The sequence below is a fragment of the Periophthalmus magnuspinnatus genome, chromosome 14 (assembly GCF_009829125.3).
Source record: "Periophthalmus magnuspinnatus isolate fPerMag1 chromosome 14, fPerMag1.2.pri, whole genome shotgun sequence".
NCBI lineage: Eukaryota > Metazoa > Chordata > Actinopteri > Gobiiformes > Gobiidae > Periophthalmus > Periophthalmus magnuspinnatus.
In genome coordinates this window covers 3,296,190-3,321,277 of record NC_047139.1, presented here as the reverse complement: position 1 = coordinate 3,321,277, position 25,088 = coordinate 3,296,190, and the positions used below count along the sequence as shown (strand labels likewise).

The window sequence follows — 25,088 nt, the reverse complement described above, 5'->3', positions numbered from 1 at the left end:
TTATTTTAAAGAGGAGTCCCTATACGTATTTTTACCTCCGTCTGTTTCGGTTCATCCCTGTTACATATTTTTCCATCATGTGTCTTGAGGGGTTTGTTCACTGCTCTGTCTTCACGATCTGTTCACTATCTCCTGCTCTTTGTTGTGTACGTGCGCAAACCCTACAGCATAGAGCTAATACTACCTGTGCACACTCTGACAATGAGAGCGCCACTGCCACCTACTGTAGTGGATGTGCAATCACACTTTATTCTAGTACGGCAAAAGAAAAGCATGTTTCCCGGGGTCATACGTGGGCAGAGCGGACCCCACTGTTTGAGAAGGACTGATTTAACCCTCATGTTGTCCTCGGGTCATAATGACCCACCACTGTGTTAAAAAACCCAAAAATCACCTTAATGATTATTTTTTATCTTGATTTTTTTTTTACTTTTCCTAGATTGACCCAAACTTTAGAAGAAGTGAATTGTTGCCTTTATTCACATTATCATGCTGTACAAAAAAACATACACAGGTCGTCTTTGGGACAAAATGACCCCACAGTGAAATTCAATTAAAATCAAGGTCACAGAGTTATTTGTGGATTTCTGGAAGTTATAAAAGTGCTGCAGATAGATTACACAAGACCCACAACATATGCAGTTTCTCATGCCCATGACATTGTCTCTACATTCATCACCTGTTCATCACCACCACCAAAAAATAATCCTGGAGATGAGAAATCTGGAGGATTTTTGTAAATATGGAGACAGATGGAAAAAGATGGATGAGACTGACCTGCGGGCCGACTTAGGGCTGCTCATCTTAGCAGGTGTTTACAGGTCCTGAGGTGAGGCTGCAGCTCGTCTATGGGATGCACAGAGTGGAAGGTCAATTTTCCGCGCCACAATGCCACTCAAACTGTTTCACACCTATTCAAGACTGCTATGTTTTGATAACCGTGAGTCAGCGAGATGTGTGACAGACAAACTTCAGCCATAAGAGAGGTCTGGGATAAGTGGGTGGAGCAGCTGCTCTACCTCTACAGCCCAGGGCCTGATGTAACAGTGGATGAGCAACTGGTCCCATTTAGAGGTAATTTATTTTCATATTTCTAATAAAAGTGATTTTCACTATTGAATTCTATGACAGTTTTCTGTGGCTCTAATACAAATCACTGATGCGAATCTCTTCTGTCCAAAGGTCGTTGTCCTTTCCAGCAGTATATGCCCAGCAAGCCCGAAAATATGGGATCAAGTCATGAGTGGCTTGTGATGTCAAATCAAGCTACGCTTGGAAGATGCAAGTCTACACCAGGAAGCCGACCAGTGGAGGCTCAGAGAAGAACCAGGGGATGCAAGTTGTGCTTGATGTGACAGAGGGACTGAGGGGTCACAATGTGACATGTGACTTATGAAGTCGGACAGCAGCTCCTGAAGAGGAAGATCACCATGGTTGGCACAGGTCGAAAGAACAAGCCTGAGCTCCCACCTGCACTGCTTGCAACAAAGGACAGAGAGGTCTTCTCATCAAAGTTTGCCTTCACGCCCACCACCACCCTAGTTTCCTACATCCCAAAGAAAAATAAGAATGTAGTACTTCTGAGCACACTGCACACACAGTTGTCAAAGCTACACAGAGTGAAGGAACTCCTGATCAACCTGAGGATCCAGCTGCCACAGACGCTGCCCCAGCTGGGGCAAGTAAGAGGAAGAGATGTCAGTTCTGCCTGCCAAAGAAGGACCCCCCCCCCCCCCCCCCCCCCCCTGTTTTCAGCCTGATGTTGTTCAGATAAACACAAATACAACTGGTCAAAGTGATGAGAGCAGAGTCAGAATGTGTCAAATGTGAATCACCAACAGCTGAACCAGGAGGGGCCCCAGAGACACATTCAGCTTAGGGCCCCCTGAAAAGCTGGGACCGGCCCTGCTGATCATCACTGTGAACAAGTCAGATGATGATGATGTTTATAGACAATGCAGGATGTTGTTGGTCAGGCTCATACTGTTCAAGTCTGATAATGTAAAGCCCGTGAACACTTTGCTGCATAAGAACTTTATTGCAGTTATTTTGGCCGCTTAATAAGTCAGAAAATGAAATAATAATGTCACTCACAAACATAAGATTCAGTGCAATCCACTATTAGTCAGTAAGATGTGGAGACATTGGTGTGGTTGTCTCATAAATGTTCACTCTTTGTATTGTCACTGTCCTTGTCTGGTTTAAAAATTGACCAAACTGAGTCCTGACTAAACATGAATTAAATTAAATATAACATTTCTTTGGAGACACGCAGACTTATTTGTATCAGTAGTTTGGGAAACTGATTTGGAAACATTTGGAATAGGACTGCAGGTGTTAATTTGCACCTTTATCAAACTACTTAACAGAAAAAGTAAAACAAATCAGCAAATGAAATTGAATTATGCTCCAGCAGCGTAAAATCATTCAGTTCATTTGTCTTTGGCTCCATCTTGCGTCCAAAAAAATGCATTACAGAACAGTCACAATGCAACAACAGTTATGTAATACACAATAACAAAGGAAAACGTGGAAGGAATGCTCCAATTACACATCTGTAATAACTCAAAACGTGTGACTTTTTATTTAAACTGTAAGACTTGTGCACTACTAAGACACAACACTTTAAGAGCAATAGGCTGCATGAATAAGTTATTTAGCTGTGTTATGTAAAGTATTGTAATGTTTATGTGTGTTGGAGTGACTTTAGGTGCAGGACAGAATTTTTAACATTGGGACTGGAGTTAAAAACAGTGTTACATGGAGGAAACGGTTCAAACTAGTTAATCCACCATGTTTCTACACTTTGCTGCGTCTAACTACATTAAAACATCATAAATCCAGCTGGAGTGTGTCGTGCGTTTGGCTAACACAACTTATTTTTGTTTACCCGCTGCTTTACACGCGAAAAAGGCTTTTTAAAAAACGCCATTCACTCTTGTTCATAGTGGAAAACATATGACGAAGCGTGACCAGGAAGCGGCCGCCACCAAACAGGCAACGCGCTCAGCCAATCACAGCGCCGCGTTCAGCCCGTGCGCCCGCCTTTGGGAAAAATCCACCAATCAGGTTCGAGGATTCGCGCTTCCTTCCGGTTTGGAGACAAGCCTTGTTCATTGTACGCACTGTTCTGAAAGAATACCGCGGTAGTGACACAAACTAGTGCTTTGCGTGGGCTGTTGGAGCGGTTACAGTTAGTTATTCAGCTGTCAAGTTTAAATCCGCGTTTCCTTCTTGCAAAACGAGCACTTTGCGACGTTTCTGCTTTCGGATTTGTTGCTTTGCGGAGCCGTTTTCGAGCAACATTGCGGTACTGTTAGCATTTAAGCTAGCCTAGCATTGGTTGTCAAGGCGATCGACTGGACTGGGACTTTCAACGGGACAGGAACGTTCCCCAGAGCCACGAACGAGCCTGGAAACGACTCAACTCAGCGGTTATCGAGCGCAGGAGTTGTTTTAATCGTGAGTTAGCCGCGTTAGCTTCCTCTCCTGTCACTGCTTGTTTGACAAAAGCTGCGCCGCGTGAAGCAGTGAGGCTCCTGTCCGTGTTTACCGCGTGTTTCCAGCTTTGTTTGGGGGCTCTGGCAGAAGTGAAGAGGACATGAACGGGTTTAGCACGGAGGAGGACAGCCACGATGGTCCCCCGGCTCCACCGTTTTATGGCCAGAGCTGCTGCCTGATCGAGGACGGGGAGAGATGCGGCCGATCCGCTGGAAACGCCTCCTTCAGCAAGAGGATCCAGAAGAGCATATCCCAGAAGAAACTTAAGCTGGACATCGATAAAAGTGTGAGTAAACGGGGTTAGCTTTGGTTTGAGTGTTGTCCTGTGGAGTTGGAGAAGTTTGGGGGTTTGTTTGGTTTGTTTTGTTCGGGGTTTGTGTCGTTTTTGGACACGTCAAAATGGCTTTCTGTCAATGGGAGGGACCAAGACAAACTGCTCATCTGTGACCGCACTGGTGATTTAAGGCAAGGACAGGTTTATCTGGACAGCACAATAAGTAAATAAAGTGTTTTATAGAGTAGGAAAGACATTAAAGTCACAGCACAGCAAATCAAAGCGTAATAATTGGAAATAATTGTCATGAAATTAACATTGAAGCAGAAAAGTGCAGAATAAACCCCTTTCAGTCATATTCAGAGATAAACAGAACAGTTTGAGTCTGGATTTAAACATTGTCAAAGTCGAGACTTGTTTCACAGCTTTAGGAAGAATGTTCCAGGTTTTAGCTGCAGAAAAGTCCTGGTTTAGTCCTGATTCAGTCCTGGTTTACTTCATGTTTAGTCCTAATTTAGACCTGGTTTAGTCCTGGTTTAGTCCTGGTTTAGTCCTGGTTTAGCCCTGGTTTAGCCCTGGTTTAGTCCTGGTTTAGTCCTGGTTTAGTCCTGGTTTACTTCATGTTTAGTCCTAATTTAGACCTGGTTTAGTCCTGGTTTAGCCCTGGTTTAGTCCTGGTTTAGTCCTGGTTTAGTCCTGGTTTAGTCCTGGTTTAGTCCTGGTTCAGCCCTGGTTCAGTCCTGGTTCAGTCCTGGTTTAGTCCTGGTTTAGACCTGGTTTAGTCCTGGTTTAGTCCTGGTTTAGTCCTGGTTTAGCCCTGGTTTAGCCCTGGTTTAGCCCTGGTTTAGCCCTGGTTTAGCCCTGGTTTAGTCCTGGTTTAGTCCTGGTTTAGTCCTGGTTCAGTCCTGGTTCAGTCCTGGTTCAGTCCTGGTTTAGTCCTGGTTTAGACCTGGTTTAGTCCTGGTTTAGTCCTGGTTTAGTCCTGGTTTAGCCCTGGTTTAGTCCTGGTTTAGTCCTGGTTTAGTCTTGGTTTAGTCTTGGTTTAGTCTTGGTTTAGTCCTGGTTTACTTCATGTTTAGACCTAGTTTAGACCTGTTTTAGTCCCGGGTTTAGGCCCGGTGTAGTCCTGTTTTTAGTCCTGACTCTGGGACCAGCAGGAGGCCGGTCCCTGAAGTTCTCAGAGCGTGAGATGGTTCATTTGGCACTAACTTGTTGTAGTTACAATCATTTAAATTTTGCCAAACGTGTCAGTGAACTACACTAAAGGCACTGCCACTGATGTCATTCCAAATATTACACAACAGTTAATCAAAACTATCTGTAGTATTTACCAACTCTAGTGGTAGGACGAGGTAGGAGTTTCAGCTGTTTACAGGCCGTGACAAGTTGTACTACTGATTATTGACATCACAGAACAATCACAGATAATACGATACAACTGGGAAAGCAAGTTTGTGTGGAATAAGTGATGCACAGAGGTATTCATTAGTCCTGGTTTAGTCCTGGTTTAGTCCTGGTTTAGTCCTGTTTAGTCCTGGTTTAGTCCTGGTTTAGTCCTGGTTTAGTCCTGGTTCAGTCCTGGTTCAGTCCTGGTTTAGTCCTGGTTCAGTCCTGGTTCAGTCCTGGTTCAGTCCTGGTTCAGTCCTGGTTCAGTCCTGGTTCAGTCCTGGTTCAGTCCTGGTTCAGTCCTGGTTCAGTCCCGGTTTAGTCCTGGTTTAGTCCTGACTCTGGTGCTTGTTTGTTTCTTTGGAGATGATTTTGCTTAGTATGTCATTAAACTTATCTATCGTTTATTAAATTCAGGGGTGTGGACTGGTCAGACATAGCTTTTTAATACATTGTTATTGTGATTGTGATTGCCTCTCCATTGATCTGACATGGCAAAATGTAAAAGAAAAGTTATTTGGACATTTAAAATCAAAATAGTCGACCCTATTTCTTAGGTTTGGTTTATTGGAAATAGCTGATAGTCAAAACATAAAACAGTCCAATGCAAATTTACAGCAGTTTGTTAAAGGCCCATATTACACTGTTTTCTGATCTGTTTTCATGTCGTTTCCTCATCACAAACAGACCTGGAGTTGTTGTGTTTTGTTTCATTCCCACATGTTTAACACACAAACCCTGTAGATTTAGGCTGAGTTCTTCTTTCAAACTGAAAACACTCCGTTCCACCTTGTGATGTCATCATGTGGTGATACAGGAAGTGCTCCACTGTGTTTTTAAACTCCACACACCTTCACTAGGATCAAATCTACTGAACTAAAGATAAAAGTAGATGTTAACTTGTAAACTACCACTCTATGACATCACAAGGTGGAGCAGAGCATTTTGAGCTTTGGAGATGTAACAGACTAATAATAAAGTGTGACTCAAACATGTGTGAATGAAACAAAACACAACTCCAGGTCTGTTTTTGCAGAGGAAACAACATTAGATCATGGCTATAAGAATCCATTTTGTGAAACATAGGACCTTTTAAAGTTTAAAATCTGAGCTAGACAAGGCGACGTTCACACCTTTCTATGATGTTACTACCAGCTAAAGGTTAGTTAAGCTAATTTTAATATGAATTTATATTTGTCTTTTCAGGTACGTCATCTGTACATCTGTGATTTCCACAAGAATTTCATCCAAAGCGTTCGCAACAAGAGAAAGAGGAAGACGAGCGACGACGGAGGAGAGTCACCGGACCATGACGTGGAGGTTCCCGAGGTACAGCAACACCATTCAGACAAACTTCAATTCAATTCAGTTTATTTTTGCAAAGCCCAAAATCCCAACTGCCTCTGTCGCCTCTTAAGGCTGAACATGAGAATTGATTTAAAGAAACAGAAAGTTAGAAAATCAACAGTGAAACAGTCGTCTACAATCTTCAGTCTATGCTCTGTCTGCAAGGAAGAAAATCTGAAATATCACTTTCACGCCGTAGTTTGGAGGATTACACTGCTTTTTACATGTTAACTGTATAAAGAAGTCCCATACCAGGGTCCCGTATTTGGAAAATCAAAAGCGAAACCAAAGAGTCAATCAGGCTGTGCTCGCACCGCTGGTTTGACAGGGGGCGGGCGCTTAGCAATGTTGCTGTCAATCAACCTGTTCCTCAGACTAGCAGGAGCGACCTCGGGGAAAATAGGCACTGGATTGGTCTGTTTTTAATGTTCAGATCTTAATTTAGAGACAAAATAGCGAAATTAAAACCCCAGGATCATGTAGAGCGGGTTAATATGAACATTTAAGACCAAAAAATGACGAGTCTGACAGCAGCAGGTACAGAGAGAGGAGCGAAGATTTTTCAGAAGAAAGTGAATTGAAACCAGAGCTCGAAGGAACCACTTCAAGCCCATTCCCCCTTCATGTTTAGAATGTGGCGGCAACAAGCTGTGGTTTTTCATCAACTCTTTTGTAGCCTTTTATAAGTATATTTAATTAACGATAACATACCGTATTTTCTGGACATTAAGTCGCACTTTTGTCATAGTTTGGCCGGGGGTGCGACTTTTACTCGGATGTGATTTACAGTCCAGAAAATCCAGTACTTTGACTGTGCTCATGTTCACACTGGGGTCGTTTAAGGGGTTTTATTCCACCTTAAACAAAACTGTGCAGTGACTTTGTTTTTTTCTGTGACCCCAGCAAAGTCACCACAGACACTCATCTAGACGGGGACTGTAACTGTCTGTCTCTGTGTTTAGGTGGATCTGTTCCAGCTGCAGGTGAACACACTGAGACGTTACAAGAGACACTACAAACTGCAAACCAGACCAGGACTTAACAAGGCCCAGCTCGCAGAGGTACAGCGCCGTTCAGACCTCAACTCACACTGATACTTACACTACCGGGCAAAAGTTTGGATAATTCCTCTGTTTACATTTTAAAATAAACATAGATGCACACGGAAGACATCGGATATGTGAAGTAAGATGCGTGGAATTATGAAACGATGAAATAAGGTGCACATCTCTGAGGATTTGAATGTAAAATATGAAAAAAAAAAAGTAAAGTAGCCACTGTTTGGGTGTCAAAAAAATATTTAGTAGTAGAGTTATTTCACTTTTTTCTTTACTACATAATTCTATACATCCTGCTTGATTTATTTCATGTCTTCTGTGTGTATCTAAAATGCAGAAAGTACTAAAAATAAAGAAAAAAAACACAGAATGAGAGATTTTTCCTGTTCCATGGTAAGATTTGAGCTGTAGAGGGTTAAATATCACTCATGTTTTCTGTTTTTATATATAGAATGTAAAAAAAAAACATTGAATGAGAGGGTGTGTCCAAACTTTTGACTGGTCTCATAAAACACAACAAGATTCACAGCAGAGTTCATACGCATCTACGTTCTTAACAAAACCGTTAACATTTTTCTAGCGAAGCCTTGTTCACTTCTAAACGTCGCAGCTTTCATAAATCAAACCTTCGTGTTGCAAACAGGTGTTTTTCCCGTATCGTCTCCTCCGCTCTGTCCTACCTCAGCACTTTCTAAATGAGCTGTTTACTGTCGCCTCTTCACTCTCCACTGAGCGCCGTGTTTAACCTGAGCAAACACAAGATTTAAGAGAGTTAAAAACACAGCTAAAGACACGAAGAGGCAGGAGACGGGAGAGTTCATAGGAAAACACCTAACACTTTATTAAGGATGAAGGATGTTAGTGTTTTTGCAGTATTTAAGAAGTGTTTATCTGCTGTTTGTGCTGTTAGTGCTGCTGCCACTAGAGGGCGTCCTATAACCAGGGCTCTGATAGAATCAGAATCAGAAGACTTTTATTGCCATAGTCTGTGAACACAGTTCACAAACTAGGAACTTGATTCGGTGAAAAAGTGCAACATAAACACACTGAATAAATACAAATACAAATAAGGGCATGCACAAAGTTAAAAAGATATGCTTAAAAAACCAAATGAAATACTTACTAGGGAGAAAATATGTACAACAGCAGCATCAGAACAACAGTGCAAAGTGGCTTATTAAAGTGACCGGTGTTATAAAGTGTCCAGTATAGTGCAGATATTATAACGTGTTCATGAGACAAACAGCAGAGGGGAAGAAACTGTTCTTATGGCGAGAGGTTCTGGTCCCAATGGACCGTAGCCTCCTGCCAGAGGGAAGTGGCTCAAATAGTCCATGTCCAGGGTGAGAAGTGTCAGCTGCTATACGGCCTGCTCGCCCCCGAGTCCTGGAGACGTACAGGTCCTGTAGCGATGGAAGGAGCAGCCAATCACCTTCTCAGCAGAGACACAAAGCGCTGCAGTCTCTGTCTGTCCCTGGCCCCAGTGAACCACACAGTGATGGAGGAGGTGAGGATGGACTCAGTGATGGAAGTGTAAAACTGCACTATCATCTGGACCGGCAGCTTGAGTTTCCTCAGCCGCAGCAGGTGGAACATCCTCTGCTGGGCTTTCTATAGTCTTTCTGATAGTTGTGTCTCGGTGGGCGTGCTGAACGCTCTGTGGGAACATGAGGAGAGTTTGATGGAAAGAGAAAATGATCACACTGTCATGATTTGAATTTTACTGATTTTGATTCCAGGGCCAGTTTTAGACGTGGACCATGTCAGTTTCTGTTCTGTAGCACTGATATTTGGACTTAGACCACGGGTGTCAAACTCTAATTTTGGCCTTCTGAGAATTTAAAACTGTGACTAAGTCGTGGGCCAAACTAAATCGTTACTGAAAAATTTCAACAACATCTACATGTTTTTCAGAAGAGGTGGATTGAATTTGAGAGAGTCGACGGGGAGCAGATGCTGATGAGCGTCAACAGAAGTGGTGGGGGCCGGAACAAACATTTGCAAAGAATTCTGGGATTTGTAGTATTAGAGGTGCATGCACTGTACTGCCGCGGTGGGCCAGGTCTAATACATATGTGATATGATGTGGCCCAAATATAATTATATCTAGGGCCAAATTTGTCCCAAGGGCCTGAGTCTGACATGTGTGACTTAGTATCGGCTGTCGGCCCTAAATCTCCAGCAGAGGGCGATGTTTTTTTTTTGGTTGATCTGCTGCTTAAAAAATACACACAAGGCTTTATATTAACACTTTAATACAAAGAGATAGCTGCACAAAACATGACGACACAGCTTTCTTATATGTTTGTGGTAAAAAAGTAGCAGAAAAGTCTGGATTAATGCATCTTTCTTTTAAATAGTTTCCATCCAAACTGGTTGAGAGTTGATTTGTAAATGTCATGTGTAGTAACACAGTTTCCCCCTGTTTAGACGGTCAGTCGTCACTTCAGAAACATCCCCGTGAACGAGAAGGAGACGCTGACCTACTTCATCTACATGGTGAAGAGCAGCAAGAGCCGACTGGACCAGAAAGCAGACGGCACCAAAGCCCTGGACTGACCGGCCCCGCCTCCCTCCGTCTGCAAACCCCGCCACAACCAAACAATACGTCTGTAGACCTCCAAAAACGGCTCTGCTTTGTTCTGAAAAACCAAAAGTCGAGCTGTCACCGTCGTCCTCTGAGGAGATAGACTTTTACACATAAAACACTGACTAGCATGCTGTCTCTATGGTCAAACTCTCCGCTCTTTTTTGGAGTTTCTTCTGCCAAAAAAACAGGTGTAAAAAGCAGATGAACTTTATCGGGCCACTCTTTGCTCCAGTGTAAATGTGTACACAGTCTCACTGTCTGAATGCAATGCACCGACTACATGTATAGCTGCCTTAAGAGTCAAACGAAGCGTCAGTTCGGAGGTGATTTTTTTTTTTTCTTTTTCTTTTTTCCCTTGTGCCAAATGGGGAACGTGTTTATGGATCTAAAAGAGTGGACATTTTTAACAAGGACGAATGAACTGGTTTTGTCGAGTCTGGCTTTGCTTCTGTCACGTCCAATATCAACACATTTAAAGGTGCACTTTGTAATGTGTGTGTGTGTGTGTGCCACCTGCTCGTCTCCATGGCGACTGCTTTGCTTGGATTTTCCCACAGAACGGCATTAAGCTTCTCATTCATTTGATTACGGATATTTTTAATAGAAAACTACATTAAAATCATGCATTCTGATCACGAGCTCTGACTTGTAGCTTGGCCTTGTGCCGCCGTTTATTTATCTTCATGGAGATGGTTAAGTTTAATGCCGTACTGTGAGACATTACAGGCAAAGCGATAACGATTCCATGGAAACAAGTAGGTTGCGCAGTGCACCTTTGATAAATTACACATTCTTCTGACCTTCGAACATTACAATCCCATTTTTAAACAGAAACTGCATATGATTCACTCAGATAAGACTTTAACTATTTGTCTGTTGTTTTTTTTTTCATTTTTATTAATTAAATCACCCAATAGCTGCCGCACGGATGAAGAGACCATCTTATTTTAAAATGATTTACACATTTACCTAATCTGACGTGTTTGTCCTACAGGATTGGGCTTTTCTTGTAAACACAAAGATCTTTAATATAATAATGAGACAAACACCTCTTGTCTCTTGTGCAGTTGTTAAAGGTCCTGTTTTACACAAAAATGATTCCTGTGAACTTTTATCTATTTATTTTATGTTATAAGGCTGTTAACACCTCAAAAACTTAGTTGAAACCAGATACGCTATATAAAAAGACACAGACATTTTTTTTTCTCACTGTCTGACATGAAATCAGACTAAACTTTTCCAGTTTTAGGTCAATTAGGATTCACAAAATTTTTATTTGCTCAATGCCAGAATAAAGAAGTGTTTTTTTTAGACAGTTTTTCACGACTTTCTTCTAAGTCTGAAGTTCACATACAGCAACATGACTCTGCCTTTAAACAATTTTGGAAAACCCAGATGATGTCATGTCTTTGGAAGCTTCTAATTGGTTTATTGACAACGTCTGAGTGAATTAGAGACACACCTGTGGATGTATTTGAAGACACACCTGAAACGCACTGCTTCTTTGTGTGACATCATGGGAAGGTCAAGAGAAAATCAGCCAAGATATCAGGAAGAGGATTGAGGCGTTGCACAAGTCTGGTTCATCCTCGGTGCAGCTTCCAGACGCCTGAAGGTGCCACAACCCAAGAACAAAAGCAAAAGACCTTGTGAAGACGCTGCTGAAGCTGGTAAGAGTGAAACGAGGACTGTACTGACAAGAGCTGAAAGGAAGAAGACATTACTCCAAAAGAAACATAAAAAGACAGATTACAGTTTGCAAATCCACATGGGGACTAAGACCTTAATGTTTGGAGACATGTCCTGTGGTCTGACGAAACTAAAATTTAAGTGTTTGGCCATTGTTAAGTTTAGAAGAAGAAAAGGGAAAAGCTTACAAGCCTGAGAGAATACCATCCCAACTGTGAAACACGGGGGTGGAAGCTTCATGTCGTGGAGTTTGTTTTGCTGCAGGACGGACTGGTTCACTTCACAAACTAAATGGAATCGTGAGAAAAGAACTTTATGTGGAAACACTGAAGCAACATCTCAAGACATCAGCCAGGAAGTTAAAGCAGCTTGGGCACAAATGGGTCTTCCAAATGGACAATGACTTGAAGCGTACTGCCAAAATGGTGACAAAGTGGCTTAAGGATAACAAAGTCGATGTTTCCGGAGTGGCCGTCACAAAGCTCTGATGTCAGTCCAATAGAACATTTATGGGACAGACCTGAAAAGCCAAGTGTGAGCAAGAAAGAATGAAACAAAACACAGCTCCGGGTTTGTTTGTGATGAGGAACAAACATGACAAATATCAGACGATAGCGTAAAATGGGCCCTTTTGCTAATACTTTTGGACGTTGACTGACGCAAAGCCAATGTTTGTTTTTATTTAACTTTTGTTTTTCTTGTAGAACATTTTGATTTCTGTTTTTTTTTTGTTTTTTTTGTTTCATGAATGAATCTAGTGAATGTCTTTGTGTATTTTTGAGTCCTGTTCTTTCCAGCTCTTTTAATGGCTACACATGTCGCTCAGACTTGCACTGCAATAATATTTTCTACGCAAGTATAAAAGAAACGAGCGGTTTTAGAATAATAACAGATGCCTTTCTGACTTGTGTGAATATAGTGTTGTTTGTCCCAAGCGAAATGATTTCTCCATAAACTCAAAGCCAGTTCGAAAGTGAGAAGCTGCTACTAAATTGTGTTGTTTTTGCAGCGTTGCTAGCTTGCAGTGGTATTAGCATTTGACAAGCTACGCACAACTATCCAAAGTCCAAGATCCCACTGGTTTTCTACATCTAGAAATGACTTTTTTTCCACGTTCAAGTGTCTCAAAGCCTCTGGACATCAAGGAAACCGCTCACACATTCATACACGAGTGGATCACAAGCGTCAGTGGCTATGTTTTGTTTTGTTTTTTTATGTCGAGAGCGGGTTTCGAACCGTCAACCTTCGGCTCAGAGGACTCTACCAACTGAGCTCGCGTTCCTTATTTATTATAATTGAGTACTTAAAGTGTGTAGCCATTAAAACGTGTTGAGATTGTTCATCGTTTTACTATTTAAACTCAAATTTGGACCTCCTTAAATGCTTCAAAATCTTTTTTAATACAACAATCATGTTTTGACCCCGTGTTTTTAGCAATTCACTTAAATTAATGCACTGACTAAAGTGGGTCTTTTATGTTAAGTTACATTTCAACATTTTTGGCCATAAAAATCTTGCCCTTTTTTCAGATTCTCAAACCCTGAACTCAAACGAACATCGAGGTTTTCCAAATATAGATTTCAGAATTTGAATTTGAATTTCTCGTCTTATTTTATTTGCGTTTCCTTGTAGTGTTTTGTAGGTGTCACCGGTCTTTATTAACTCGTAGGCACAACACAATAATCTTGTTGTTGTATTAGAAAAATGTATTTAAAAATCGATCCTGGTAATGTTAATAAATGTATTGTACAGATGAGCCCCTGTTGGTTTTACCTTTCAATGTCTTTCTTTCAAGTCAAGTTATTCCGCTGTTTTATTTTTTATTTTTTAATGCCAAATACCTTCTCACTCTGCCCCAACAAGAGCCCCAAGGTGTAATATCTTGGGAATTTAACCTCTGATCTTCTGGTTTAAAGGTAAAAGTCTTAAACTGAAACTCAAAGACTCTTAAACTTAAGACTCAAGACATGTATTTACTCTGGTTTGTGTTTAAGTTAGTGCTCTTCCTCACGCTGGTCACATGATGTTACTGCAGCGTGTCCCGTCAGGTGATATTTAAACCGGTGGAGGCAGGACGACAGCGCCATCTGCTGTCCGACTTCTTCAGGACAGGATCCCAGGTGTGTGAGAGTAAAAAGGACCCGTGGGCACGTTTTCACATTTTTGTTTGCGTCTTTAATCCGGGGACGATGTTTGTCGTCCTGTGGCACAGTGATGTTTGCTCCGTCCCAGTCCATAATGGGTTATTTCTTATTTATTTACAGACTAACTTAATGACTTACTTAATGACTTACAGACTAACTTAATGACTTACTTAATGACTTACTTAATGACTTACTTAATGACTTACAGACTTACTTAATGACTAACTTAATGACTTACAGACTTACTTAATGACTAACTTAATGACTTACAGACTAACTTAATGACTTACAGACTTACTTAATGACTAACTTAATGACTTACAGACTAACTTAATGACTTACAGACTAACTTAATGACTTACAGACTAACTTAATGACTAACTTAATGACTTACAGACTAACTTAATGACTTACAGACTTACTTAATGACTAACTTAATGACTTACAGACTTACTTAATGACTAACTTAATGACTTACAGACTTACTTAATGACTAACTTAATGACTTACAGACTAACTTAATGACTTACTTAATGACTTACTTAATGACTTACTTAATGACTTACTTAATGACTTACAGACTTACTTAATGACTAACTTAATGACTTACAGACTTACTTAATGACTAACTTAATGACTTACAGACTAACTTAATGACTTACAGACTTACTTAATGACTAACTTAATGACTTACAGACTAACTTAATGACTTACAGACTAACTTAATGACTAACTTAATGACTTACAGACTTACTTAATGACTAACTTAATGACTTACAGACTTACTTAATGACTAACTTAATGACTTACAGACTTACTTAATGACTAACTTAATGACTTACAGACTTACTTATTGACTTACACACTTAATGACTTACAGACTTACTCAATGGTTACTTAATTACTTACAGAGTTGCTTAATGACTTGCACACTTACTTAATGACTTAGACTTATTGATTGACTTACTGAATAACTTACTGACTTATTGACTTACTAACTTTTTGACGTACTGACCTACTTACGGACTGACTGACACCGTTAACTGGCACATTATGAACAAGTAATTGAAACATGTAACTTCACATTTTCACATGAGACGAACAAGACCAACCGTTCAATCGCATTTAACACAAAATCTGAAAAAAGCCTGAACTACATCTGCACAAAATGAAGGAAAACGTGACATTTCAGTGCATAATTTGGCACAATAAGATTAGATAAATAAAAAAAAAAAGTTTGCTTGCCTTAATTTACTAATCAAACTCTTTAGAAGTAAAAATGTGACAGAAACCAAACCCACAAAAATCAGGAATATAATCTTCAAAAAACTGAATTTCTGTAAAATTAGTCTTTAAGTCTAACGTTTTTCTTGCAATGTTGGTTATTATGTCAGCCAGTTTTGAATGAATGTTTCTGATTGTACAGTCGTCTACTGCACATGTGACGAGCAGATCCACGCTCTGCTCTCACTGAACTGTCAATCAGAGGACAGGGTTCATCAAGTGACCACTAGATGTCGCTGTAGCTCCTTCACAAACGTAGTGACAGCTGAAAGTGTTGATGTTTTTGTTCTCCTTTAGGCTAGTCCTGGGTTAGACCTGGTTTAGGCCTAGTTTAGACCTGATTTAGACCTGGTTTAGACCTGATTTAGACCTGGTTTAGACCTAGTTTAGACCTGATTTAGACCTGGTTTAGACCTGATTTGGACCTGATTTAGACCTGGTTTAGACCTGGTTTAGACCTGATTTGGACCTGATTTGGACCTGATTTAGACCTGGTTTAGACCTGATTTAGACCTGATTTAGACCTGGTTTGGACCTGGTTTAGACCTGATTTGGACCTGGTTTAGACCTGATTTGGACCTGATTTAGACCTGATTTGGACCTGATTTAGACCTGGTTTAGACCTAGTTTAGACCTGGTTTAGACCTAGTTTAGACCTGATTTAGACCTAGTTTAGACCTGGTTTAGACCTGGTTTAGACCTGATTTAGACCTAGTTTAGACCTAGTTTGGACCTGGTTTAGACCTGGTTTAGACCTAATTTAGACCTAATTTAGACCTGATTTGGACCTGATTTAGACCTGGTTTAGACCTGCTTTAGACCTGCTTTAGACCTAGTTTAGACCTAGTTTAGACCTAGTTTAGACCTGATTTAGACCTAGTTTAGACCTAGTTTAGACCTAGTTTGGACCTAGTTTGGACCTGATTTGGACCTGGTTTAGACCTAGTTTTGACCTGATTTAGACCTGGTTTAGACCTGCTTTAGACCTGCTTTAGACCTAGTTTAGACCTGATTTGTACCTGGTTTAGATCTGGTTTTGACCAAATTTAGACTAAAACAAAAGCAAAATGGACATACTGGAAAACATGCATCCTTACTGTGAGCGGGCTTGCATCTCCACAAACCTGGCCCTTTATTTGGCCTGGAGGAGGGCCTCTACCTGCTTGTTTCCATGGAAATGTTGTTTGGCTGTAACATTCCACAGTATGGCATAAAACCTGTCTGTCTCCATGGTAAATGTTTGTGTGGATTTAATCGTCTGTTTTCCTGTGATCGTGGCGCTGATGTTCCACCTATAGACTGTAGATATAAATGGACATAGCTAACCTGCTAGCCGCCGCTTTCCAAACAGGAAGTGATCATGTGCGCGCATGAGCCTCGTCATTTTGGTCTTAAATGTTCGTATTAACCCTCTACATGATCCTGGGGTTTTTATTTCACTATTGTGTCTGGAAATCAAGATATGAACATTAAAAACAGACAAATCAGGCGCCTTCTTTCCCTGAGGTCGCTCCCGCTAGCGTTAGCAACAGGTTTGATTGACAGCGTTGCTAAGCGCACGCTCCTAAATCAGCGGTGTGAGCGGGAAGAGCCGTTACCCTTAACAGCGTCGCTCCAGATTGGCTCTTTGGTTGCTATGATACTTGCGGTCAGAGTTTTAAACATAGAACTCGGCTCCAGATTAGCCGCTATAACTGCTAGCCTCGATTAGCTTCATTTGACTGGAGCTGAACACTGTGGGTGACGTCAAACTCACTTAATCCGCCTTTTTACACAGTTCCAGCTCTAGAAAGTTCCATGTCATCACTTTAAGAAAAGAACAAACAGGTAAAGAGTTTATTGTGCGTTAGAAGATTTCATTTATTTATATAGAACTTCACGACTGTACAAATGACAAACACGACGACCTCTGTCACCGGGTCGATAACAGAAACATTATTCTGAGGTAGATTTCAGACACGCACGAAAAACAAACAGCAAAAAATGTGAAAAAACATGAACGAACTTTACAAATATGAAAACTTTGAACTGAATTTGGCTGAGTATAGCGCCCCCATGTGGAGTATAGCGCCCCCTGTGAGCTCTGTTGTCAAGTGGAAGTGTTTGAGAAAGTGCATTTAAAGTTTTGTGTACATGACCAATTAAAAAAAAAACAAAAAAATCCAATATTCTTTACCATTTTACGCCAATTTAAACGCGTAACTCTCCGTCTGAGGGTCCACCACGCGCTCGTCTCCATGGAGATACAAGTTTTCCAAGATACTACGGTATTTTATTTTTTATTTTTTTGCAACAACACACCGGCACCTGAATAAACGCAACACGGACACGTTTAATGAGACACATTTAAATTTCCAGGTAATGTAATATCGTCACCGTGGAGACAAGCTGATAGTGGACCTCGCAGCAGGAAAGTTCCACAGTGCACCTTTAGTGTCTTTGGTCAGTTCCACACAGCTTCAAGGCACAAGGATGAAGACCCAGGCTGCGTTCACGTTGTGGAAGTGCATTCTGGGAGGTCTGTTTAACTCTTTTATCTAATGTCCATTATTTCCAAACTTCTGCTCCACAAATGCTGAACTTTTCCGTGTTTGTTTGGGGTCGACTCCACAAACTCGTCGTGTTAAACTCCTTTCATCTGACGACGATCACGTCTTTGGGGCTGAATAATGGCTCCACTTTCAGAAGCTGTTGTGAAAAAAAATTATTTGAGTTTTGTTTATTTGAACCGAAAAAAGAGGCTGGACTTTGGGTCAGTTTCAGATAGACCCAGGAATTAGAGAGAGAATGAATATAAACCTGCTTCAGTCCTGATTAAGGCCAGTTTAGTCCTGGTTTAGTCCTGGTTTAGTTTTGGTTTAGTCCTAGTTTAGGCCTGTTTTAGTCCTGGTTTAGTCCTGGTTTAGTCTTGATTTAGTCCTGGTTTAGACCTGATTTAGTCCTGTTTTAGTCCTAGTTTAGTCCTGTTTTAGTCCTAGTTTAGTCCTAGTTTAGTCCTGGTTTAGTCCTGGTTTATTTAAACTGACTTTTCTTTATTTAAACTGACAGAGAAGACGATGAACTCTGGGAAGTTTTTTGTTTCATGTGCATAGACTCAGGAATTACAGAGATAATAACGATAAACCATCTTTAGTCTTGATTAAGTCCTGGTTTAGTCCTGTTTTAGTCTTTATGTAGTCCTGGTGTAGCCCTAGTTTAGTCCTGTTTCAGTCCTGGTTTAGTCCTGGTTTAGTCCTGGTTTAGTCCCGGTTCAGTCCCGGTTCAGTCCCGGTTCAGTCCAGGTTCAGTCCTGGTTTAGTCCTGGTTCAGTCCAGGTTTAGTCCTGGTTTAGTCCTGGTTCAGTCCCGGTTTAGTCCCGGTTTAGTCCCGGTTTAGTCCCGGTTTAGTCCCGGTTTAGTCCCGGTTTAGTCCCGGTTTAGTCCCGGTTTAGTCCCGGTTTAGTCCCGGTTTAGTCCCGGTTCAGTCCCGGTTTAGTCCCGGTTTAGTCCCGGTTCAGTCCCGGTTCAGTCCCGGTTCAGTCCCGGTTTAGTCCCGGTTTAGTCCCGGTTTAGTCCCGGTTTAGTCCCGGTTTAGTCCCGGTTTAGTCCCGGTTTAGTCCCGGTTTAGTCCCGGTTTAGTCCTGGTTTAGTCCTGGTTTAGTCCTCTGCTCATGACACAAACTCATCCTGTTGTTTTCCGTGTTAAAGTGAAACGTCTGTGTCTGTTGTTAAGTTACATCCAGTAGTGTTGCATTACTCCAATAAAAAATAATTTATACTCCTTCATTTTGACAAGACGACAGTAGTGAAACGAACGAAACCCAACGGGCAGCGATGGGAAGAACGCCGTCCAATCAGAGTACTGCGCTCGGAATACTTGGAATACTTTTACTTCAAGTTGCCTGGCATTATAACGGAAAAACAGCTTGGTTTTTGTCGTTCTTTGGGTTTTTTTCCTCATTAATACCAAAATTTTATAATGAAATATCGCCATGTCTTACGTTTACCTCCAAATAAAAGAGCAACTGTACCAGAATTCCCAAAATTACTCCTCCGAATAAGCATTTCCGTTACTTCCCATCACTGCCGACGGGACACACCACATTCAACACAAAAACACATCCTCCACTTCAAACGTTATGTTCAAGTCCTTTTGTTTTTTTTCGTCTCGCCGTTCTGCTCGAGTCCGTTCGGAATCAAAACACACGGAGTCACTGGTTCAACTCCAGAGCCCAGACCTGCTGTGGCCAACCCGTCCGACCTTTGACCTTTTTCTCAGCGATGAACGTTTCCTGCAGTCCGTCCGGGTTCTGAGGGAAACGACGACAGTGTGATTAAAACGGGGCAGACGCAGAGGAGCAGATCGTAAAGGGTAACGTTTTTGTTTTCCTCCAGAATCTCAGGGCTTATTCTGCATAAAAAAAACCTGTCAGATGCCCTCCCTGTGTCTCCACGGGGGTTTATTCTGCATAAAAAAACTGCTAATCCTGTAGTTTTGATCTGTTAAAACATGTTCTGAAATGCCCCTGTGTCTCAAACGCTCCCCCCGTGTGTGTCAGATGCCCTCCCCGTGTGTGTCAGATGCCCTCCCTGTGTGTGTCAGATGCCCTCCCTGTCTCTCCATGGGGTTTTATTCTGCATAAACACTGCCAACCGTGTAGTTTTACCAGCTCTGAAATGTGATTTTTGTTTTATTTTAGCTCAAATCTCACTCTTTTTGCCAATTCTTCTGAACGAGTTTAAAATATGAACTTTAAACTGAATATTATTATTATTGTTATTATTATTAAAACATAAATTGCATAAATACTTGTCAGAAAATAAATCGCAGTGGCATTTTTTTTTCTTTCTTTCTTTATTTGAGCTGCAGTGTCCAAGTATTTTCCTGTGCGTAAAATGCGTAAAATGCGTTTTTTTATTTGACTCTTTTTGGCTGTAACTAAACCTGGGATATGGTTTTGTCTCGTGTCACGTTTAACCCGCGCTGTCAAAGGCCTAAAGCTTCAAACAAACACAAATATGAGCCCCGGATTAAAAAAAGAAACTGGGAACATTTGGGTTGAAACTGTTTCAAACTGACGCGAACAGACCCGACTCTTTCAAAAATGAGTCAGGGCGATTTTTAGATTTCAAACTCAAAAGTAACTCGTAAAACTCATAAACTCATCCAAGAAAAAACAAATCTGGAGACTTAACTTTTGTGTTTGACTTTTGTCTCCCTGATTAAACCACCAGCAGCTGTAGAATTAAAGTCTTAACACGGCGTTTATTTTGGACAAACAAACACATCTCATCTTTACGCATCCATTTTGGATCATTCAGGTTTTGCGCGAGTTGTTTTTGTGCGTAATTATGATGATTTTTGCGGGTTTATTTGCGTTTTAACTGTTTGCTGTTCCAACCATGTAACCAAATCAGCTTTTATATAAGTTTTAATAACACATTTGTTTAGTTAAATGTATTTATTTCTTTGTCGTAAAGATAAAGCAGTTCAGTTGAAGCTCGCACACGGCGCTGTCACGACTCTGAGGCCTAAAGTAACAACATTTAAGAGCTTTAAGAGCGATTTGTTGAGAAAAACCTGGTCAAATTGTCTAAATGGCACCTCTGTTTTTTGTTTTATGAATAACTGGATTATTAACAGCACAGATAACGCGCTGGACTGTGTTTGTTCACTAAAGACTCGTGCGTAAAAACAAAAATCGGCTGGACCAATAATGTCCAGACCTGTTACTGGAGCTGTTTGTGAAAGATATTTGGATTTATTAAAGTGATAAAAAAAAAAAAGGCTGACACAAGTAAGTTTGACTGAAAGGTAAAAACGCAGGACTCTTTAAACGCGGTGCCCTCCCTGCGCTGCTCTGGCCTCGCTCCTTTTTGCTCTGGTTCTGTGGTGTTTGTGGTTTTGGACTGGAGCCGTTTTACATTTAAGTTTGCGGTGTTTTCAATTTAAAACAAAAATATTAAGCTAAATACTGTCTTTATATATTTTTTCTCTTTGAGTTTGGCTTAATTTTATTGGTCAATGAGCTGCTGCCAGGCCCAAAACACAAGTAAACACACGAGACACGAGCCAAGGCGTGCGTAAAATGCGTAAAATGGTGCAGTTTTTATTTAACGTTTTTCCAGTAAAAGTTTATAATTGCACTTTTGTTGTTTACTGTCACATGTGTCTGTACATGAACTCACCAGGTCCCGTTTCCTCTTCAGGTCCCTGCTCTCGTACTTCTTGATCTCGGCCTTAAACCCCTCCGTCTCCCCGGAGTCTTTGGCCAGGACGTCCATGAGATACGCGATGTAGCTGGTGGCGAGGCGCAGCGTCTTTATCTTGGACAGTTTGGTGTCCGCGGGCACGTTGGGGATGCACTCCCGGAGCTCTGCGAACGCCGTGTTGATGCTCTCCGTCCTGCGCCGCTCCTTCTTTGGCCCCGGGGCTCTGCGCTTGGCCTGGCCGCCCTGGAGCGCGTCGAAGCGGGCGTCGTGCGTCACGGAGCCCGGCGTCCCTGGAGCCTGGATGTGGAAGTCCGTCGGGGGTAAGTCGTGGTTTAAGACCCAGCTCTGGAAGTAAGGCGCGTGCGAGGGGAAGGGCTCGTGCATGAGGTGGTGGTGGTGGTGGTGGTGATGCTGGTATCCGCTGATCAGGTTCATTTTGACGCACGAGACGCACAAAACATCCGCAGAAAACGCACAGAAAATATCCCAGGACAGAGGTTTACATGACGAGGTCAGAGTGTAAAATCCAACTGGTGGCGCGTGTTGTTTTTGAAGCTCTGAGTCGCGCGGAGGTGACAGGCCGCGGTTTAAACACGGTGGGAGTGCGCGTGCGGAGGAGGCGGCCAATCAGAGCCCAGCACGGCGGGAGGGGAGCGCGCGAGGCCCCGGGGAGAAGAGCAGCGTCGGTGCGCACGTGAACCCCGCGAGACCACGGCGAGGATGGAGTGCACGAGCGCGGAGCAGGAATACACCGAACTAGAGCTTTAATATAAGGATCTGAGGAAAGGAGAGGCACAGACTGCGGGAACAACACGAGAAGGACGAGGCGCGTGTTTGATCTGTGAAGTTTAATGAGCTGTTTGTGCCTGAATAACTCATTATATGTTGACTGACAGGTAAAACTTTGACCAAGGATTTAGTCAAATCTGAGAAAAACAGGAAATCATAGAAATGTTAAAGAAAAACAGTTGGATGAAGAACAGAAAAAACGCCTCAGACTAAACACTAAACATTTATGTTCAACTAAATCTGAGCTGGAGTTTTATTAACGATCAGGTCTGTAAAAATGTAATTATTTTAAATCAATTAATACATGTAATATGATTCAGAAAATAAACAGGAAATAAGAGTGTTATGTTTGATAAACCGACATCAGGGCCGTGAAACTCAAACTCACACTGGGCCAGAATTAAAAACAGACAAATTCACGGGTCAAACTCCATATTTATTGAACAATTGACTCTGATGTGCAACATTTAACCTTTTCATACAGAAACAAACTTTAGTTTTGCTTAAACACAAAATCTGGAACAACTCAAGCCTGATATTACAAACATGAGAAATAAAATTAGAAGTAAAAGACACATCAGTAGTATTCATTTATTATTTAAATAAATAAAATAAATGATGTCTCTCTGTGGTATTGAATCTGTCCGAGCTGAGGAGCGGCTCAGTTGCTGTTGAGTGTGAGGCTCTTGGTGTCGTGTCAGTGCTGATGCTCTGTACACCAGAGGGTCAGCTCTAATGCACGTCTGATACGATCTCATGGGCCAAATATAATTACACCGTGGGCCAGATTTGGCCCCGGGGCCTGAGTTTGACATGTGTGACCTACATGTTTAGCTGTGTTTCAGATGATGTCACAGGTTTCTATTGGCCAATGATATTTAATACAGATGAGGGAAGTTTAAATTAATATTTTTAAAATGCATAATGATGTTACCGGGTTCAGTCGGGAAAAAACAGGTTCAACGTTTGTGTTTTATGGCAAAATACAATGGAATTAACAAGGAATAAACTGGCTCGTGCGCCTCATCTGAGAGTATGACATCGTCACATGCCACTAATTCAATCGGCTGCGTTCAAAAAATTGATAACGTCATAATTTCAGATGGAAAACAAAGGCAAATAATGAGTGGGTCCGTGGATGTGCGTCTGACCCTGAGCTACAGAGCTTCAGCCCTCGACAGTTATGAGCGGAATTACAGCACTTTATCAAGCAATTGTGAAAAAAAATAAATATTAAAGTGTTTATAACGACCAAGAAGAGTTTTGTTTCATGCGGATCGGCCCATAAACCGACTCAAAACATCTGCACTTTGACAGTTAAACAAACTCCGCCGTAGAATCCTGATGTCATGGGAACAAAACCGGACTTTAGCAACATCCAGAAGCCGACATATGTATTATTTCTTTATTTTCCTTTTGTTTGGCAAGTCTTACCATAAGGAAAACGCTGACCCCTGACCCCGTCTAAGTGTCGCGCGTAAACACGGGATTCAAAAAAACACACGCAGGTCTAATATCGGGTGAGTTTTGGCGTATTTGGAGTATGTTTTCGCGTGTAATTCGGGGACGTAAAGTTGTGACAGATGTGTATTTATGGAAGAGATAGCACACCATTGTAGCGGCTGTAAACAGAGGAGCCGAGGCAGAACTTTTATGGAGAACAGGCCACTGACAGCGCCTGATTTACGGCTGTATTTAGATAAGACTCGGCCCCAAATGGTTTCTAAATAGCGTCAGGGTCGTGTAATGTAATGGGATAATGTTCTCAGGTGATCGGCCGATAAGACTGTGTACAGTGTGAAGAAGGTCCAGAGTCAAACGCACGGGAGGATAAAGCTGCACCGTGTAGCTTTTCTGAGGACCTCACTGTTAGAGAGTGAGCAGGGCCGGTCCCAGCTTTTCAGGGGGCCCCTAAGCTGAATGTGTCTCTGGGGCCCCTCCTGGTTCAGCTGTTGGTGATTCACATTTGACACATTCTGACTCTGCTCTCGTCACTTTGACCAGTTGTTTTTGTGTTTATCTGAACAACATCAGACTGAAAACATCCAGAATGTGACAACTACAACAACACAACAACAACACAAATATATAAGAACAACACAAACATATAAGAACAACACAAACATATAAGAACAACACAAATATATAAGAACAACACAAACATAAGAACAACACACAAACGTATAAGAATTCTAGACACTTTTTCTTCATTTCTGGTGGATTTTTGTGTGTTCAGTTGTGTGTTTCTTACATTCACATTATGTCGGGTCGTTGCTCCGGTGTAAACACAGAGCTGCCCTCACCTCTGCACGACTCAAAAACAAACACAGCAGCAGATATTTTACTACGATAAACACTGTATAAAACACATGTGACTGTTTTAGAGCAGAGGGCTCAGACTTTTTCAGTGTGAGCTTCTTTTAAAATGATCGTGTCTGAAAGATCTACCACCTGATACAAACATGTTAAACATATATTTATTTGTAAATGTTTTATGAATTCTCACATGTACAGTGCATTTTCATGTACATGAGATAAAACTGCACAACAACTGAACTTCCTACATGTTCATAATTACTTGACTGATGATTCCTGCTCTGACACTGAATAGAATCAGTGAGGGATGCAGAGTTTGGGCAGAAGCTTCTGACAGCCAGGAGTAAAATTGCATTTTTCGTTTGAAAGCGATAACAGAGCTAATCATGTGGATTACGGTTTTGTCTTTTTTTTTTTTTATAGCCATAAAAAACACATGTTAAACGAAGTATCAGAATTTACTGTATTTTTCTATTTTTTCTTTTACGCATCGAATAAATGAGTGAAAATCCCCACAGC

At 41.5% G+C, this 25,088-nt stretch overlaps 2 protein-coding genes across 2 annotated transcripts; one reads left to right on the top strand and one right to left on the bottom strand.

Moving 5' to 3' along the window:
- Positions 1-3,081: 3,081 nt before the first annotated feature.
- sap30l (sap30-like) lies at positions 3,082-13,602 on the top strand. Its single transcript, XM_055226657.1, has 4 exons — positions 3,082-3,787; positions 6,368-6,490; positions 7,471-7,569; positions 9,997-13,602. Exons 1-4 carry the CDS (start codon positions 3,602-3,604, stop codon positions 10,123-10,125), a joined length of 537 nt encoding a protein of 178 aa, XP_055082632.1. The 5' UTR covers positions 3,082-3,601; the 3' UTR covers positions 10,126-13,602.
- Positions 13,603-17,176: 3,574 nt separating this feature from the next.
- On the bottom strand, positions 17,177-22,017 carry LOC117381885 (heart- and neural crest derivatives-expressed protein 1-like). The gene is made up of 2 exons (XM_033978927.2): positions 21,441-22,017; positions 17,177-19,561 (listed from the first exon to the last, which is right to left on the bottom strand). Exons 1-2 carry the CDS (start codon positions 21,897-21,899, stop codon positions 19,463-19,465), a joined length of 558 nt encoding a protein of 185 aa, XP_033834818.1. The 5' UTR covers positions 21,900-22,017; the 3' UTR covers positions 17,177-19,462.
- Positions 22,018-25,088: the final 3,071 nt, after the last annotated feature.